Below are 19,432 nucleotides of genomic sequence, written 5' to 3' on the forward strand. Positions count from 1 at the left end.
CCAGGGCAAATTAGAGGTCTCTCAGACACAGGACTGAGAGATATATACACACACACACAAACCAGGTTGAAGATGCTCCAGGCATTTGGATAATAAATACTACTGTGTGCTGGGGAGATGTGAGCCCTTATCAGAGGCACCAGCTTCTCCAGGCGATTGAGGAGATGTCGTGCGACATCCTGACATCGTGCATGCAGCCCTCTGAACACAAAACACATGGGGGGGTGGAAGTGTCTCAGCGCCCAGGAGCCAGCACCTATGGCCCTTGGTTATTAATGCAGCTGCACTATGGTATCTATTATAAGGGGGTAATTTGTTATTTATGTTTTATATTTCATTGAAGATGGTGGTTTTAACAATTTGTTATATGAAGCTGCCCTTTGTTCCAGAATGGAGGGAAGTGAGGTGAAAAAGCAAACAAGCGAATAAATATGAACAAGGCAGTTTTCCCTCATCCAGTCACCCTTTAAGTACATGCTGAAGCATCATTCTCTCCTTTGGGTGTAAATGCTTCCTACTTTTCTGTATCCTCAAAGGCCAAATATAAATAATTGTAACAAACCAATAAGCATTGGCAATATTGTCAACCCTAGAAAGAAGCTTGATGGATTTTCACCGAGAGGAATAAAAGTTCTTGTGAACAGCACTGTTTGCAAAAATGCCTGTGAAAGTAAGTGGTCCGCTAACTTTGTTTCTCTCCCAGCAGTCAAGCTAACTACAGTGGTACCTCAGGTTACATACGCTTCAGGTTACATACGAATCAGGTTACAAACTCCACTAACCCAGAAATAGTACCTTGGGTTAAGAACTATGCTTCAGGATGAGAACAGAAATTGTGCTCCGGTGGCACGGCGGCAGCAGGAGGCCCCATTAGCTAAAGTGGGGCTTCAGCTTAAGAACAGTTTCAGGTTAAGAACGGACCTTCAGAACGAATTAAGTTCTTAACCCGAGGTACCACTGTAGTTTGTGTGTGTTCTAATAATAAATTCTAATAATAATAATAACACTAGGTGGCAGTGGTGGTACAGTTATCCCATTCCTGTACATACGAAATGGTAAGATTTTTTTTATTTTGATGTGCCTCATACTGAAATCCCAAATTATTATTCATAATATCATTTTTATTAATCACATTCCAAGCAACCATCTCATGGCAGTTCACACACAAGACAATAAAAACATTTAAAAACACAAAAACAGCAAATACATTTAAAAGGTGCTACAACTATACACAGAAAACCATTTGTGAAAAACACTGTCTACTTAAAATGAAGCAAAGGAACATTTTCTATTCTGTTGCCAAAAACTATTATTACCTTAGCAGCAAACCAAAGCCCAATTTTGTCAGCCTCCGCTTCCAATGTCCTGCTATATGGCCTATTGAACAGCAACTAGAAGGGAAAGGAAAGAGACATCAGAACTTTGTTCTTGCCAGTTTCTGAAACCAAAGTAAGCATTTTCCTAACTTACATGCAACAAACAGACAAGTTTCAGCAGAAGCATTCCCCCTCCTACTCTTTTTGCAAAGGGTTTAGAGAAGAGGCTGTAGATGTACATTTTTCCTGGTGAATTTAGGAAGCAGCTAAATCAGCAGTTGTATTAGCAGCATGGCTGAGGACCTGCTACGTTCTAGAGTTTGGTTCCAATAAAAGCTATGCATGCCAGCGGTGCTTCTTCACTTCTCTCTCCCTCTCTCTCTCTCTCTGGTCTAGAGGAGACAGAATGATAGCATGTGCTCCAGTGTCTTATAGTCTGAAGTAGGGGGTGCAGCTAAGCAGGAAGTATTTGCATGGCGTGGCAAATACAGTGGTACCTCAGGTTAAGTACTTAATTCGTTCCAGAGGTCCATACTTAACCTGAAACTGTTCTTAACCTGAAGCACCACTTTAGCTAATGGGGCCTCCTGCTGCCGCCGGAGCACAATCTCTGTTCTCATCCTGAAGCAAAGTTCTTAACCTGAAGCACTATTTCTGGGTTAGCCGAGTCTGTAACCTGAAGCGTATGTAACCTGAAGCGTATGTAATCTGAAGTGTATGTAACCTGAGGTACCACTGTACCAAGAGGCTGGAGCTAGCCACAGGTGAAAAGGGGAAACTAAAATGTATGCAGCCAGATGGGTTTTGATAATAAAAGCAGTGAGGTATGCTGCAGACACATCAGATACAGATAAAGAGACATCTATGTGCTTTATTGCATTTAGACCATTTAGTTGTCATTGGTCCCATTTTACAGATGGTTACAAAAAAACACTGAGGCACTGCAATATGCGTGTTCACCTTCAAATCCATGGCAGAGATCTTAAGGAAAAAAGTACCTCGGAACATATGCAGAGTGCTTTCCCCCTCATATTAAAGCTTTTCAATGCAAAATGTAATGCATATAATCCATGAATTATAACACAGTGTAAACCAATGACTGGCGGTGACAGCAGAGCACAGAGATCGAAGTCAGAGAGAGCAGTGATGAGGGTGGATGGTAACAACTTAGGATGACTGTAGAAGAGGCACTATCTCGCCCCAAGGAAAGCCCCGCCCAGCTCCAATCTACCTGCCGCCCAGTTCCCAAAATGTCATGGGAAATTACCCACACATTGTAAGGCTTCACACTGCAATTATGACAGCAAAAAAACTTGGATAGCAGGTTTTCTGTGCAGTAGCCCAACTGAAAGTAAATTGTGGATATGAAAGATGGACATGCCTTATTACAGCCTCAAGACTCTCCTCAGCTGTAATAGAGTTTATTCAGTTTCCATGTTTGTTCCTTTTAAAAACAAACAAACAAAAAACCTATTTTTCCGCCCGATATTTGACAATACTGCCAAATTTTGTTTCGTTTTAACCCTATAGGCATGGGGAGCACATGGGGCCTACAGATGCGGATAGACTCCAACTCCCATCAGCCCCAGTCTGATACCCAGTGGTCAGGAACCACCTGCAGGGCCACAGGGTTCTGTAATGGACCAAAGTCCATTTGAATTGATACCATATTTCCAACTGTATTTGAAATACCTCATATTTTGCATGGACCACAGGTTTCATAAACTTACTCCCCTTCCAGAGTGTCACTAACAATTATGGAATTGGGACCTTTTTAATTCAGTACTCTGAGGATGCAGTTTTTCAAAAAAATCATGTATTGATCTTGCAATAACATATTTTCACCAGTTGGTAAAACAACTACCTGGCCACACGGTTATTCCAAGGCACTAACTATGTTATATTGTTACTTTACTGTAGCGGTTTTATTTTGTAAACCGCCTTATTTTTCACAACGAAAGGTGGTTTATGAACACTACCAAATGAAATAAGTTTTTTTTTAATTTGAAAAGCCAATCTTTTCAAAGAGGTACCGCAAAATGGTCTTGCTCAGTGCCTTGTGGATCACCAGAGATCACATTTAATTGTGTGACTTATTGACTTCTGGTTGTCAGAGTGATAATACAAAGCTACAACATTGACTTGAGAGGATAATATGGAATATTGCTAGAGGGAGCAGCACCGTACCCAGCCCAGACAGCTGTGGAAACCAAGAAACAGCAAGAATAAAATCACCACGTTTCTGCAACCTCAGAAGTTTTCCTGGCACCTCCCTTTTTAAAAAGAAAAGAGCTACCACAGGCATTTTACACTTCTGGAACGTGAAGGGAAAGAAACTGCCAAATGTGACAGAGAGCGAAGAACTGGGTTTGGCAACTTGTGTACTATAAAGCAAGCCTGGTGCTGAAGTATCATTGATCATCCTGACAGTTCTCTCAGCCATTTTAGGTTAGGTTACTGAACTGCCTTTTCCTACATCTCTGATTTTATTCCTGACTGGCAGGAAGTTCAAGTGTAATAAGAAACTTTGCAGGGAGAGCAGGACCATTTATACTCTTCTCAGTTCCTGGTTAATGAGCCTTGTAGCACGGAGCAAAAGAAAAAGAAAGAAAGAAAGAAAGAAAGCAAGCAAGAAAGAAAGAAGGCCAAGTAGAAGGATCTCAGGGCATCCGAGGTTCTCGGATCACTTGGGGAGATCTGTGGATTTCACCCAAGAATGTTAAAATAGCACAATATTGGCTCAACAGATGTACGAAGAACAATATTACATTTTAAATTGTTTTCTGGGTCATCAAGCTAACCTTTAAAAATGCAAAGGCATAAAAGGAGAAGGACGTTCTATTGCAAAATGCATGCCATCCTCCAGAGATTGAACATTGTGGGTGATGAATGCTACAGTAGAATTTAAATTATTGATTCTAGGTAAGTATGCTCCACTCAGTAGTATGTCCAGGGCCAGCAGAACGAATTTATAAGAAAAATGTTTACTGGCTCAGAGCAGCGGCCAGGGAAATAACAAAGTACTTCCATTTCCTAGCGTTGACTCCCAGCTCACAACAGTCTGAAGTTTACAAACTAGAAGGCAATATATGTGTCTTTGGTAAATCAATCCAATGGTGTTTTTTAAAAACAAACAAACAAACAAACCACACCTATGACAGTATGCATAATACACCCACAAAATGACCTACTTTTGTTGCGACTCAGTCTTATTTTTAAAACAGTGAGATCAAGACCTGATTCCCATGGCGAAAAGGCAAGCCCGGGCTTGTAATTAGCTACTCACCCAGGCTGAACTGCAGTTTCTTTCCCCTTCTTAGATCCAACACGCAAGCTGACTTAAGACCGTAAGTTTACTGCTAGATCAGGTCCATAGTCTATTAAATGAAGCATTGTGCCCTGTAATACAGAGACCTCCCTCCCCCCCACAAAGAACACCCCCAGTGCAGGAGCTAGATGAATGCTCTGTAGAACAGTGATCATCTTACCTCTTGAAACCAAGCTTGGAGCCAGTGGCCTACGATCGCTAAGCTGTCTACAGGGCAAACAGCCCAAATCATTATGAGAAGAATGAGGAGCACGAAATCCACAAAATGCATCAGGCTCGCCTTCTCTGCCTTAAAGCAAGGAAAACAGTATTTAAAAACCACCTATTTATGTCCTAATCTTGCGCATGGATATTTAAGGTTTTCTGTATTCAAAACGATGCCCTGTCTACCGACCCCTTTTACAAAACGTGAAGACGCAGAAGTTGCTGTTACTTCTCCAACTTGGTTCGCCAGCTGTTGCTGGACTACAACTCCCATCACATCCTGCTAGCTAAGGATTATGGGAGTTGTAGTCCAACTGGAGATCCAATTGGAGAAACACTGTATGAAGCCACAATGCTGGCAGAAGCAGCACTGGATGCTAGAAAGCACCAACCCTGGGTAAGGAAGGCCTATAAAGAGCTATTCAGTTGTACGACACACCCCTAACTTCTGACTATGTCAGTTCAATTAACATCACAGATGCAGAGTTTGGAGTAAAGCTTATTAGCCCTAAGAGGCAGGCTGTGAGCATTGCTGGGTAATTCCAGTCAAATATGGTGGTTTCCACATTGGTAACCTATGACCATGTGTTTAGTTTCAGAGGGCTTTGGCAACGTCACTTTTTAAAACAGGATACATACCCCGTGTCCCAGAACAGCATGAGCAAGTTCATGTCCCAGAATAAAAGACAGCTCATTGATATCTGACACAGCAGATAGCATACCAGTGAAAACAAACAGTTGTCCATTCTGCAGGCAAAGAGAGGAAAAATAATACTGCAAACAAATTGTTTCACAGAGCAATCCAAAGTGGGGGTGGGGGTGAACCCACAGCTTGGCCAGGCCAGCACCAGCAGAGCAAAAAAATTGGGAGGGGGCTGAGAGACAGAATGGAGGAAAAAAGAGAAGTTGTGTTTCTTCTTTATTCCTCCTTTTTGTCAGCGCACTTCTTTTGGGGGGCGAGGTGAGGAAGGGAGACTTTCCTGCACGTTGGTCAGAAAAGGAGAGAAAATCAGCACGCAAACTTCAGGACATGTTTTCTCTCAACCCGTGTATGTGGATTGGGGGAGGCTGGATCCCAGAAGCTCCTCTTCTCCCCAACACCTTTTTGCCCTCTCTACTGTGAAAGCAACAAGGGCAGAGGAAGGACAGCGGTACCAAGTCAAGTCAAATACTGACTGCACTGACTGGCAGAGGCTCCCCAGGGATTCAGATCTGGTGACATTCCCAGCCCCGCCTGCAGAAGCCAGGGATTGAATCTGGAAGAGCAAGGGAGATGCTCTGCCTCTGAGCTACGACCCCACACCCACACCCACCCTCACCGCCAAGAGGGAGAGGCACAAAATCCTTCGGCCTCTGGTCCTCCCAAGGACAACAGGAATGCGCTGTCAGTAGCTTCTTTCCAAATTATTACATCTCACCTTTTTTTGTTTTTGATTTTTACTTACTGGAAGCACAACAGCATTAATGTCTGGTCCCTCCACCACATGGATAGTCCACTTGAACTCAGAGAGTCCTGGAAAATCCTTGTTGCTGTCAACCAAATGCAAAAAGACTCTTTTGACCTCCTGGTAACGGGGGTCTGTTTCAGGCAACATTCTGCTTTTAAATTCTTCGACCCACTGGAAGAAAAAGAAGACGCAGCATACTGACCGATTCAAGGCAAGTAAAATTGCAGTTAAGAGATACATTAATATGCATGAATATCCATGGAAGAGAGGTCAGTACAAATTAAAATATATATGATGCAATCTAATTCAGAGCGGGGAGGAGACATCCACCATATTGAAGAATTTTTCAACTCCCAAATTCCCAAAATGAAGGGTGCTAAAAAGTTGTAGAATGACTTGGGAATTCAAAAGATATTTTGGTTACATTAATCTAATTTTGTTTGGTAAATAAAATGTGTGTAAAATTGCATAGAAATAATTTAAAAATGACTGCCAAGTACTTATATTTTAATATTATTCTTGTTTACTTATATTATGTATATTAATGATTTTACCTGACACTTTCAGAAGGCAAAATTAAAATTATTTGGCTTTCCAAAAGCAGTTTATTTGCTTCTTAAGCAAATGCAGTCTTAGCAAGCTAAATGTTGCCCAATCACAAATATAACAGCAGATTTGAATCCCTGGCACCCAAAAACATATTTTTAAGACCCCCTCATGGAAGAAATTTGCGAAAATTAAATTTCACCCCCTAAAATGACATGCTCTGCTGTACGATATCCATTTAGGGAATAAAATTTAAAGATGTGCTCAAGCAAAATATTTAACTCAGGAAAGGTGACCTAATGACATGGAATACATCAGTAATTATATATACATATATTATTTACTAACAAGCAATATTCATCTTCCTCATGTAACAAGCAGTAAAACAGATATTCTCAATCCTTGCACTGCCAACACTCCTTAAATGGAATAAAAATTCCCTCAGCTATGTGGGAAGGCCAGAAAACAGGATATATGCTTCATATAAGTTCCCATCTTCAGTCACCAGCATTGTGCATTAATAAGGGACTCAAGTAGTAGAGCTGGAGACCATGAACTGTTACTGTGAGTCATCTCAGTTACTGCTAAGTGGGGCAGGGGAATTATTATTATTATTGTTGTTGTTTGCTTTTTTTGAACAGCTACCCACCATGGTATACTCCATCTGGGACAATTCAGCAAAATGGTCTTTCCGAAACACCAGAAGCCGAGAACGTCCAGTGATTGGTGTCTCTTCCAAGTGAGTAAAATAAAACAGGATAAATACAAGTCCTAAAGTACACAAGCCCAGGGCTATCTTCCATTTATTTCTTCTTGCAGCTTCTTTAAACAGCTCCTTCTTGTTTGGAGGAAGTGCCCTCCACCATTTTCTTATGCTCCTGTAAGGCACAAATATAGCAAAGTTTGAGGAAACCAGAGCGAATCGCAAGTGTCCCCGACTGCTGCACCCTCATCAGTGCTACCAGCACGTGTTATAAATGTCAAAAATTAACAGACAAGCTTCTCTGCTTAATGCAGACAAATAGCGTGCTAGTGCATGATGCCCCAAAGTTCTTTCACCTGCTGTGCCACCAGGAAACAAACCATGGTCTGGCTTGGTTTGAGTTCCCAACCTGAGGCTCATGGTGTGTCAACCACAAGTGGTATGCCAAGAGCAAACCTTGATTGCCACATGGTTTATTTGGAAAGAAAGAAACCATAGGGTTTGGACGTAACAACAAGCCAGGCTCTTTCCTGTAAGTTTAGCAGCAGCAGAAATAGAAAAAGAGCAGAGCAAAACCTTTTCAGTGGCATATACTAACATGTGGAGTTCTCACATTAAACCATAGTTAACATCGTTAGTTGTCTTTAGTTATGGTTTAATGTGACACTGATACAACAAGCTATGAGGCTGCAGCAGTGTTCACTTTGATACCTCACTCTAAAAGAGTAAAACGGATATGCTGCACATTCTTGTACACATGAGAGAAATGGAGAATTAGGGAGGTTTTCTGGTTAACCCGGTGTCAGGCTCCGGGGACTTGGCTTCCTCCCCCCCTTTGGCCGTAGATAAGCAGGACAAAGTGAAGAGTCCCTTACCATTTAAAGAGTCTTTAATGATCACAGCAAAAGAACAAAGCATTCATTATCAGAATTGAAGGTGTTCCCAATTAAGACTTCCCCCAGACACTTTCATCTCGCAACCACCATGCTTTTTGTGTAGCCATCTTATCTGCTCTACGTGACCTTGGACTGATATGCTGAATACTTTCCAGCGAGAGAGAGTCTGTTGGCTCTCTCTCTTCCTGTTCTTCTTTACTTTGCTGTTCACCCCCCAGTTCTTCCCAAGGTTCGTCGTCAGAACTATGCCCCTCTGCAAACCACTGTTCCAAATCTTTACTGCTCCAAGGCAGCTTCAGGATCCTGATCAGGAGCAGGGGGAGGGTCCCACCACTCCTCACCAGAGCAGTACTCCTCAGCTTGGTCTCTGACACCTAGAGAGTGTGGGGCCTCCCAAACTAAGGAGATTGGTTAGCTGTGCATTATGAGGAGTCTGAGAGATGAGGAAAGGCAGCTGAGGGCATAAGCACAACAAGAAGGGGTGAGGGAGAGAGCTAGTGAAGGGAAGGAGGAAAGCTGAATGGGAAGTAAACAGGAGGAAGATATGGCAAACAGAGAGTGTGGAACCACCATCACTCTCATCAAACAAATGGGCAGCATCATATTTGGGATTTAAAAGGTTAAAGTAAAGGTAAAGGTACCCCTGCCCGTACGGGCCAGTCTTGACAGACTCTGGGGTTGTGCGCCCATCTCACTTAAGAGGCCAGGGGCCAGCGCTGTCCGGAGACACTTCCGGGTCACGTGGCCAGCGTGACATCGCTGCTCTGGCGAGCCAGAGCCGCACACGGAAACGCCGTTTACCTATGTGCACATATTTACAGCCTGGACAGGAACCCAGGGCCCATTTATGCATACAGCTGCCCACAAAGCTAGGGATCTACACAAAGTCTTGCTTCTGTACATATTAAACCCATAGGTGGATCAGGCAGCTTTTAAGGTGTCCAGGTTAAGGCGAGTCATAGGCCGAGAAGGTGAGTTTAAAAAGAAGATGGATTTCAAGAACAAATAAATAAATAGGGAGAGATGGGGCAGTACCTACGTAGCATGCACATGTTTGTAGAGAAAGAACTTCCATTTCAAATGAAGAGGAAGCAAAAGTGAGGTAATATAATGCCAGGCAAGTGGCAAGATATTACAGTCGTACCTCCAGTTACTAACTTAATTTGTCCCGGAGGTCTGTTCTTAACCAGAAACCGTTCTTAACCTGGGGCGCGCTTTCGCTAATGGGGTCTCCCATTTGCGCCATGCCGCTGCCATGCGACTTCCATTCACATCCCGGGGCAAAGTTCGCACCTACTTCCGGGTTAGTGGAGCTCATTACCCGAAGCGTTCGTAAGCAGGATGGTACATACGGTAACCTGAGGTTGCACTGTATACAAAAAAAGTGGGAGATTGCTCAATTTAAATTTGAGGAACCAAACAGCAGTTTAAATAATCTAATGCTATTCTCCTTCTAAACTTTTTTTTTTTTTTAAGTTAATTTCTACAGATCTAAAATCTGGCTACAATGAAGCCTTTGAGAATGGAAAAGGAAAGCCAAAACAAAAATCTAATGCATATTTAAAGGCTGAGAAAACATTAACTATTATATTCTATTTTAAAAAAAACAACATTCTGCTCTGGAGAATAATAAGAAAAAGAACCAAGTTTCAAAACACTGAGACACCTTATTTACAGTAAGAAAAATCTGTTCATTTAATAACAAAGAAAAGGTTTAATAAGGGATGGAATTTACCACATATACCACGATGGTTTTCCACAGGGTCCAACTTGTATATACAATTTAAATTTAATAGATGGTTCCTTGAGTAGCAACAGAACATCCATATTGCAAAAGCACAAGTGGAGCCTCATTTGCTGTTTTGGCCTGCATAGTGAATATGTAAAGTTTATGGCCAGAATCCAGAGCACTGTAAAAGCAGCTCCAAGGGGGATTTTATACTTGTTTTCCTCAAACAGAAGTCCTCCCTCTATGCCACAAGGCAAACCTGAGGACTTCCAAAACTGAGGATAATTTTCAAAAGCGATTTGTTACGTGGCATGGGGAAGTAAAGGAGTCAGCTCTTCAAAGTCAAAAATTCTACTGCAAGCCTCAACTTTCTGGATCACAAACTATATATATATATATATATATATATATATATATATATATATACACAGTGGTACCTCGGGTTACAAACACCTCGGGTTACAAACACCTTGGGTTACAAACACTTCAGGTTACAGACTCCGCTAACCCGGAAGTAGTATCTCGGGTTAAGTACTTTGCCCCAGGATGAGAATAGAAATCGTGCACTGACAGCGCGGCAGCAGCAGGAGGCCCCATTAGCTAAAGTGGTACCTCAGGTTAAGAACCAATTAAGTTCGTAACCAGAGGTACCACTGTACTAGAAAACTAGATGCATGCTTTGTGATTGACCTATTCTTAAACCCAAATTACTCAACCTCCAATCCAGAAAAACAGCTTACAAGGTGAAGCATCAGACACATGCCCTTACCACTGCTCATAAATCCAAGTGCGATGCAGGCCTATATATGCAGTGCCCCAGATTCTGAGAACCTTCCACTCCTTTCCCAGGAAGTTTGCAAAGGTGTGGCCTTCTCAGCAGGATAGTACATGCATGGGGACAGTGCTGCAGCAGCCCTCTGATGTGCACATGATATCTAGATTGGAGATTAGTAGCCAAATTACCTTTTAAAAGGTGACTAGAGATGAGGATGTGCTCCTAATATTAAAAGTGCATTACCAAGATCCAAATTTCGTTAACCGATTGGTCTGCAAGCTAGGAACGAAACTCACTGCGCTGAGTCACTGTTAAAAACTTGAGAGACGCAACTACTTCCTTGGTGAAAATTACACAACAAGGTGTGTCTTGGCAACACAGTTAAAATCATTCTAAATTTTATTTTATTATAAAGAGGAAATGTTTTTAAAGGATAATAAAGTGCCTAACTGCTGGCGTCATTTAGGAGAAAAAGGCACTGCTCAGACAGTACAGTGGTACCTCGGGTTACATACGCTTCAGTTTACACACTCCGCTAACCCATAAATAGTGCTTCAGATTAAGAACTTTGCTTCAGGATAAGAACAGAAATCGGGCTCCAGCGGCGCAGTGGCAGCAGGAGGCCCCATTAGCTAAAGTGGTGCTTCAGGTTAAGAACAGATTCAGGTTATGAACGGACCTCCGGAACGAATTAAGTACTAACCCGAGGTACCACTGTATTTGAAAGGCTCCTTTGCAACATTATGAGCATGCCAGACAGTCTCATGTGAAGTTTGCAAAGTATCCTATTAAGCTTGCATCTAAATTTACATTGCAACAATGTAGTATACTCTATACTGCCATAGTGTGTAGCAGAGCAATATTAATGTTTACCTCCCAAGGATGACAGCAAATAGTTTCTGAACTGGCTTCAATAGAATCCACAAGATTGGAACGGGAGCCGCCTTCAGTGCTGAAGATCTGTGAAAAGGCCTGTGAAACTGGACATTCTGAGAAGCAGTCAAGTGTCGAGATTTTTGAAAAGCAAGTCCTCTTGCCCTTTGCTCAGAGAGAATACAAGGCCTCCTAGAACAGCTGTGTGCAACGTTGAAAATTCCTGCATTCTTAGGATTCAAAAGCCGCACTTGACTTTTATTAATGAGGTTACTGTAGGTGTTGGAACTTTCAGTCATTAAGTAGCACCTTCTGTTTTTACTTTTGTTCCATGATTGGCACTTAGTCACTTGATGCTGGTGTCTGTTCAATGCCTCACTGGAAAACTTGTAAGGATTAATGCACTTTCCCCAACATGCCAAAGATGTAAATCTAGTTAAAAGACAGTTCCTTGAGCCACTAAGAGCAGCCATCTCTCTCTCTCTCTCTCTCTCTCTCTCTCTCACGTGTTACACCTAGAAATGTAAATCAAGAGTATATATTTTTAAATGATGCAATAGCAAATGATAACGCTATAAGACACTATGCTCCTTAAGGGTTTGTATTCACTAGAACTCAGTACTGGGTATTGGGAAAACCTCAGCATGGTTCTACCAAAGTGCTGGGAATTGTTGCTGGGGACAATGGCCTAGTTCAGATAATTGTTCCAGGTTTCAAAAACTATGGTTTATTAAATTAGGAGCATGAGCCAGGGCCAAATACCTACACCCTTTCCACTGTTCTGCTTCATTTCTGATTTACAAAAAGCCAGAGTTGTGGGTCCAAAACTGTGTAAATCTGTCAGTTAGCAACCAGGATAATATCTTGACAATAAGCCAAAATTCTTCAGATATAATAGGGAACTCAGGCTTAGTAAAAGCCAGAAATAAAGTGCTGAACAGACACACTATTGAACATGAAAAAAATCCACACTGAAGAGGAAAGAGGGTCAAAACAAGTACAGTTCCCCCTATCCCATTGCTAGTTCCCAAGTTCACAAACTATTAAGATAGACTTTCCCCACTTTGGGCCGAACCACAGTTTCAGAAGCCCAGAGAAATAGTCGAAACCAAACCAATGGGTTCCACAGAATCTTTACATCCATGAGCTACATCACACATAGTTCAGGTAACCAGTTAGTACACGGCAATGTGTGGGAGTCAGCCTTGCACTCTTTTCTCCCAACAGGACACGCCTGTATGAGTAGGATTTATATAATACATCCACCCCATTTTTTAAACTTGCATGAATTGCATGTAAACCCCATTTACACATAGAGTGGGAGAGAATATGTGGTCCCTATAAGAACATCAAGGGTTGGAACCAATGTAAGAATCCTGACCACAGCCACTGGCACTTATTTTCCATATGTGACACCTTGGTTTCCAACCAAAATTTGGGATACAGTGAAGTGATTGCAGAGTTGAAAAAGTTGATTTGGGTGTAAGATCCCACTGCAGTAAATGCAGGTCCCACTTCTGATCTTTAGCTGACCAGTTCCCTGGTTGATTACTTCAAATCACTGGGTTGCCGTCAACTACCATTTACTCAGAGTAATTAACTTGTACTCACTTAAATTACTGGACCTAAGTTAATTGCAGCCATTAATTTAAAGACGCCTACTCTGAATAAAAGATAGTTCAATACAACCCACCACATGAAATTCGGCACACACACAACTTCCTTGGCATCCATAGCCCATGGCCCTCTGTCCACCCTTTTTACCTTGTTCTCTGTTCAGTGTCAGCAACAAACTCCTTCCCTCAGGCCAAAAGTCAACCCCTTCCCTTAACTCTCTGATTTGGCTTCCCTTTCAAAGTTTCCAAATATCACCTCCATCACTAAATCACTAGGTGTCTTTATGCAAGCCACAATCTCTCATCTTCACCCCCTATTCTCCATCTGCAAGATGGAGATAGTAATATTGATCTACCTGGCAGAGTTGTTGTTGTAAGGATTATTGAGAGATTCCAAGTAAAATGCTCTGAGCTCTCTGAAGTGCTATATAAGCACGAAGTAGTATACTAGCAGCTAACCCTCCGCTTTGTTTACCATCTAGCCCAGCCTCCCCCAACCTGGTGCCCTCCATAAGTTCTGGACCACAATTCCCATCCACAATACTGCCAGCACAGCTGTGGTAGCTGGGACTGATCGGAGTTACAGTCCAAATCTACAGAGCACCAGGTTAATCTAGCCTGAGAAGTCAAAAGCTTGAGCACTATCCTGTCATATTTTGGTTGTCCAGGACAGATTCATTAACAATGCACTCGTGTCCCATGGAAAACACCCTCATGAAAGTTCATGTACTGACTGTACTACCTTCAATATCAGGAGCCAACTCCCTGTGAGGGAAGATCTGGCCGTCATATTCAAACCCAGAGACAATTGCATGGAGAGAATGACACAACGAAATAGGTGAGGCTTTAACTAAGGCTGACTATCCAAATGTCAAAAAAGGGGCACCAGGGCAAGCAAAATGAGAAGAAGGCATATGTTTTCCCCCGGAAGTAGAGCCATTCTTCTTTCCCTCATAGAACAGATATTTCTCACTTAAATTTCAAGTCAAATTTCCATTGCTAATTAAAACCAGCAAGGAACGGCTGGATTGGGTGGGAATCCTAAACCACATTATCTGCTATATGAGTATCAGGGAAATGCGGGTTCGCTTGTGACTTGGGTGGCTTTGTCCCACAGAAGCAGTCACAAAGTGGAGGCTTGAGGGACCAGAGAGACGATGCAACGTATTGCTTGGCTAAATAAATTTCGCACGCTTTTAACTTCCAAGATCTTTCCAGCTACAGGCCCCTGTGGCTCCAGAAGGACCCATCGCGAGTGGTGCCCCGGAGTCTCCTTCAGCTCCTAGGCTCGAGGGCGAGGAGGGACACGCACACCCTCTCTCCTGCGCCTCAAGCCATGCGAGTAGAACCCAGGTTTCCCTTGGCGCAGAAGCGCCACGGGGGAACCGACCCGCCGCCTCCCTGCGCCACCTGAGCCTCCTTGGCCAACGTCAACAGGAGACGCTCCGAGGGCAGGAAGGGGAAACGCCTTCCGAAGAAGACGCAGCAGCAGGGAAACCGGAGCCAATAGAGAGCAAGCGGGACGCCTCCTTATAACTGCCTTTCCCCCGCCATCGCCACTCCCGTCATCTCCCACCCGCAACAGAACAAACTGGTTCCAGGAGAAGGAGGCGAGGTTGCCAAAAGCTCAAGTCGGAGACGAGGCGCGGGGGGGGGGGGGAGGGAGAGGAGCAAGATCCCGTGCTCCGGCGATCCCTCCAGCAAGTAAAGACGTAATGGGGGGGGGGGGCTTGAGATACCAGCGCTTTACCCTTACTAGCCGTCCGCCCAGCCCTGGAGAGAAGAAGGGGCGCTGCGCGTAAAGACGCACTGGCGACCTCTGGGACCCTTTGGCCGCGGAGAGGCGCGCCCTTCGCCCTCCCCGTGCGCCAGGCCTTGCCAGGCGTCCTCTTCCCCCGGCGCTCTACAGCTGGGGCGGCCGCTTGCCTTTCCTTCCGGGCTGAGGAGGGAGCCAATCGGTGGCGGAGTTTCCCTGTTTCGCGACCGAGAGAAGGCCGCCTCCAGCCGCTGTTTTTACTGTCAGCGAGTTGAGCGTGGAGGAGATTCTGAGCTGTGATTCTGCACCTACCTACCGGCAGTCCGGAGTGATGGAATGCATAGAATCGTAACGAAGGGATCCCGAGGGTCATCCCGTCCAACCCCCTGCAATGCAGAAATATGCCATTATCGGTGACATGTGTAGAACCAGGTTTTTAAATGGCCTTGCGAGCATGGGCGTAGCCAAGGGGGCGCAGCTATGCACCCCAGATCAAATAAAACAATAGAAATACTTAACTAACTGACCAATCACGTCGGTTTTGCGCCCCCTCCCCCAGCAAAAGTCTTGGCTACGCCCATGCTTGCCAGATGCGGATCTGCCGCTACTTCCATTAGTACACCAGCGATGGATGGTTCAGAAGTGTGTTGGGGCACTTACACTACTCTCATATGGGCACACATATATTGCAAGTGCATTTACATGCAACTAGGTACCACTGGGAAATAAATGTCCATGTGCGGTGGCTTTCCCTGGAGAAATCAAATGGAAGAAACCTTTAAAGGGTGGCTCATCAACAGCCTTTCCTGTTGCAAGGGAGGACAGAGATTTTTCTCCTTCTGGACATCTGGATTTCAAAATTAGGGGAAGACAAACAAGTGGTTGGCCAAGTTATGCCATAATGGACCATTGTGTGAAGAGGGTACTTTTCAATGGCTGCAGGGTCCAGAGCATACGCTAATTAGAGCCTAGGAGCACATCAGTTATACTTTCTTGCCCTTGGCCTGTCATCCAGTACAGAACCAGATTATATTTGTCAGCTAAGGAGACATTAAAGGGACCAAGCAGTGAGCTGTGAAAAGTTCTGAGGGGCTGGAAAGCAGAGATGCACTAGGCTCAGCTCAGGGGTGGGAAACCTCTGACCTGCAGGACTAATTTGGCTCGGCATGGGTTCCAGTTTGGGGCACAAAGCCATTTTCCCAAAACCATGCCCACCTGCCCCACACCTGCAACATGAAGAGGGGGGCTGGTAGAAACACAGCTGCCTTTGCACAATCAGGAGCCTTAAAGTGCTCCGGCAAGGGAGGCTTCTTGTCAGTGGCAATGAGAGTGATCCTGTCGGGTTCAGCTGTGCTACTAAGTTCCCCATGGAGAACTTGGCTGCGCAGCCAACCCCTGCCCAAAGCGGCTCATGAAAGCAGATCACTCTGCTTTCCACAGTGCCCCACCAACCTGGGAGCAAACTCAAAACGCCACCTTGTGATCTTTCATTGGAAAGTATGGTTTATAAATATGTAAACAAAATAAATGATGCAAGCACTAAATTCCCTTTTGCAGCTGTATTACACCCTCTTCTGTATCTTCACAACAGGCATTATGACGTAGGTTAGGCTGAGAGTTGGTGAATAGCCTAAGGTAGGAAGTGAGCAAAAAGAAGGACAAGTTAAGTGAGTTTAAAATGTGAAACTACACATGCTCATGGTGTTTTCTTTTTGTTTATCAGGGTTGGGGAAATGCTTTTCATTTGTGGTTTGCTGATGATTGTGCAGCTGAACAGACTCACAAGTACTTTTTCTAGCCCATGAAAGCTTTTGTGATAATAAACCACAAGACTTATTTTGTGAGACTTTATTCCATTTGTTCCTTTTGGGAGGAAGGGGGGGGCTATTTTGGGAACTGAACTAGGGCCCTCAAATCACCTTAAAAGGACTGCGGTGGGTTTAATTCTCCTGTGCCTTATTCAGAAATATGAAGCCGTGATAGTTATTCTAGGGAATCTTGGAAACAGCAAACAACACTATCTCCATTGTCAAGTCATGTTTGCATCCTGTCAGCCCTTCAGCCAGACGGATGGCATAACCTTACAAGTCATTAGCTCCTCTATTTTCAAAAAAATGCTTATCTTTCATTAAGTATTCATAAAATAATAAGAATGTTAAACCACTGTGAAATATTTATAGAGCAGTAAGGAACAGGTTTACTCTACAGATTTGGAACTGAGATTTTGAATATTTAGAGATATATTTATGCATTGCTTTTGAAGATGACATTTCCAAACAAGAAAGGAGATATTGCCCATGAACCTGAAATAAGTAGCTCTGGGAGCTGAGTTTCTTAAAAAAATAATTGTGGCATAAAATTATGAGGCTTGCATTAAAATATTAGCTGCAGCTGTCAAGCTGCCAGTCCTGACACTAAAACTCCCTGGTTCATTTAGCACCCGCTACTCAGGCTGAATCTTATACGCTCCTTTCTGGGGAAAAGTTCCACTGAACTCAATGGGGCATACTCCAGGGCAAACAAGTTTAGGTTCGCATCCACACCATATATTAAAGCCCATTGCTTCTCCCAAAGAATTCTGGGAACTCCCATTTGTTCAGGGTGCTGGGAAATTGTAGCTGCAGGGGTTAAATGACAGTTCCCAGGTTTCTTTAGGGGAAGCCATTTTTTAAAATGTGCTTTCGAATGCACCTAGGATTACAGTCCACACCTTCACATTTGCAGACTGGCCTGGTTCAGATACCAGAGTTCTCACCAGAGACAACTGAAAATTACTGAGACCCACTGTTTTGGCTCCCACTCGTAGACACAGTACTTGAACTTTCAACTTTATTGCCAAAGGCTTTATTCCAAAATTCTCTGCAGGGTCTAAAAATAGGTCAGGTTACAGGTACACAGGTCAGGAGTCCAAAAGCACTCTAAGATGAATGGCTAAGATGTCTCAACACTTGACACACATGCTTGACCCACCTTTTGAAGAGCAGGGCAGGTGTGGTCATTGTGTTGTTCTCTTACCAAAGACTGGGCAGGCAAGCAGGCGCTCCTGCAAGTAGGCTGGCTCTGCTGGTGCTGACATGGCCAATGGAATGTCCTTAGAGATGGAGCAGTACATCCATCTCATGGTCCGACCTAGGCTCAGAAACCTTCCTTGAGGTGGGAAAAGCTTCAAGGCAGGGTGGAGACTGGACCAGATGGCTCTCCCTCCACAGCTGGAACATCCAATGCCACTGGGGTGGTGCTTTCTCCCAACAGACCACTTGGCCCCTCCCCAATGCCAGGCACTCTTCCCATTCGTCATCCCTCTTGGACCAGCCCTGCCAAGATGTCTTCACAGGGTGTATGACACCCACTCTGAGAGACTTCTTGTTCACATGTCCTCCTTTAAGGCTTTCCCATAGTTGGCCACTGTGAGAACAGGAAGCTGGACTAGATGAGCCATTGGCCTGATCAAGCAGGCTCTTACTATGTTCTTAAAATGGGGCAGAGCCAGATTCAAAATGGCAGCAAGGACAGTTTGGCATAATCACCTGACAATTGCTGATATTGATACCGAATCCTTCTTTGGAAATTGCTAAACCAGAACGAGCCACAGTGAGCCTCAGGCTTGCCCCTCTTCTAGCTTGGCTACGAGGAATTCACATCCATTTGGGGTTAGCTCCAGCTTCTCATATTGTGAGAAACAACAAACAACTGTGTTTGCTGTTAATAATGGTTTGTTTGAAACAAGGCACCTTAAAACCATGGGCTATGAAGTTGGCTTGTTTAAACAACCACAGTTAAAATGAACAACAATTTGGTTTAGGGAAACACACTAAACTGTGGTTAATGGAAGAGTGAAAGGTTCTGACATGCCATTTCAAACATGCAAGAGGCTCAGCTTGCTGTGACTCATTCTTGTCACACTAAACTATGGTTTAGCTTGCCATCTGAATGTGGCTGCTGCACAGATACTCTGTCAATTGTGAGTGTATGAAGCTTATGTTATGGTACTAAATTCACATTATGCACCCTGCTTTTCTAAAACACCCCTGACTGGCAATCCTACATATTAATATTCTGAAGTCGTCACCAAATGTAGCATGAGTAATTACAGGATAGCTTCATTGAAATCCAACAGTGAATACCTCTTAATATAGAAATGTAACATGTATAGTCATACAATTAGAAATGTGTAAGTGCTGGTTTTCTTTAAATAGGCAGCTAGATCTACAGACATAAGTAGTTATTAAAGGCTGTGGCTGT

The 19,432-nt window shown here is 43.7% G+C and overlaps 1 protein-coding gene and 1 long non-coding RNA gene across 3 annotated transcripts in view; one reads left to right on the top strand and one right to left on the bottom strand.

Annotated features, from left to right (window-relative positions):
* Positions 1-14,798, bottom strand: part of OMA1 (OMA1 zinc metallopeptidase) — a 29,555-nt gene extending 14,757 nt beyond the window's left edge. Inside the window, exons 1-7 of one of the 2 annotated variants that reach the window (XM_079982129.1) lie at positions 14,784-14,798; positions 11,819-12,311; positions 7,492-7,720; positions 6,294-6,467; positions 5,488-5,595; positions 4,805-4,933; positions 1,317-1,391 (exon numbers count right to left, since the gene is read on the bottom strand). In XM_079982129.1, coding sequence (XP_079838255.1) covers positions 1,317-1,391; positions 4,805-4,933; positions 5,488-5,595; positions 6,294-6,467; positions 7,492-7,720; positions 11,819-12,291 — 1,188 coding nt within the window. In that variant the 5' untranslated portion in view covers positions 12,292-12,311; positions 14,784-14,798. Of the gene's footprint in view, positions 1-1,316; positions 1,392-4,804; positions 4,934-5,487; positions 5,596-6,293; positions 6,468-7,491; positions 7,721-11,818; positions 12,328-14,783 lie in introns of those variants that run through there. The other variant, XM_079982130.1, reaches the window with a different exon arrangement.
* LOC307219161 lies at positions 12,351-17,026 on the top strand. Its single transcript, XR_013840314.1, has 2 exons — positions 12,351-14,598; positions 14,737-17,026. It is a non-coding gene; the product is annotated as an uncharacterized lncRNA (long non-coding RNA).
* Positions 17,027-19,432: the final 2,406 nt, after the last annotated feature.

This window comes from Podarcis cretensis, assembly GCF_951804945.1.
Source record: "Podarcis cretensis genome assembly, chromosome: 6".
Lineage (NCBI taxonomy): Eukaryota > Metazoa > Chordata > Lepidosauria > Squamata > Lacertidae > Podarcis > Podarcis cretensis.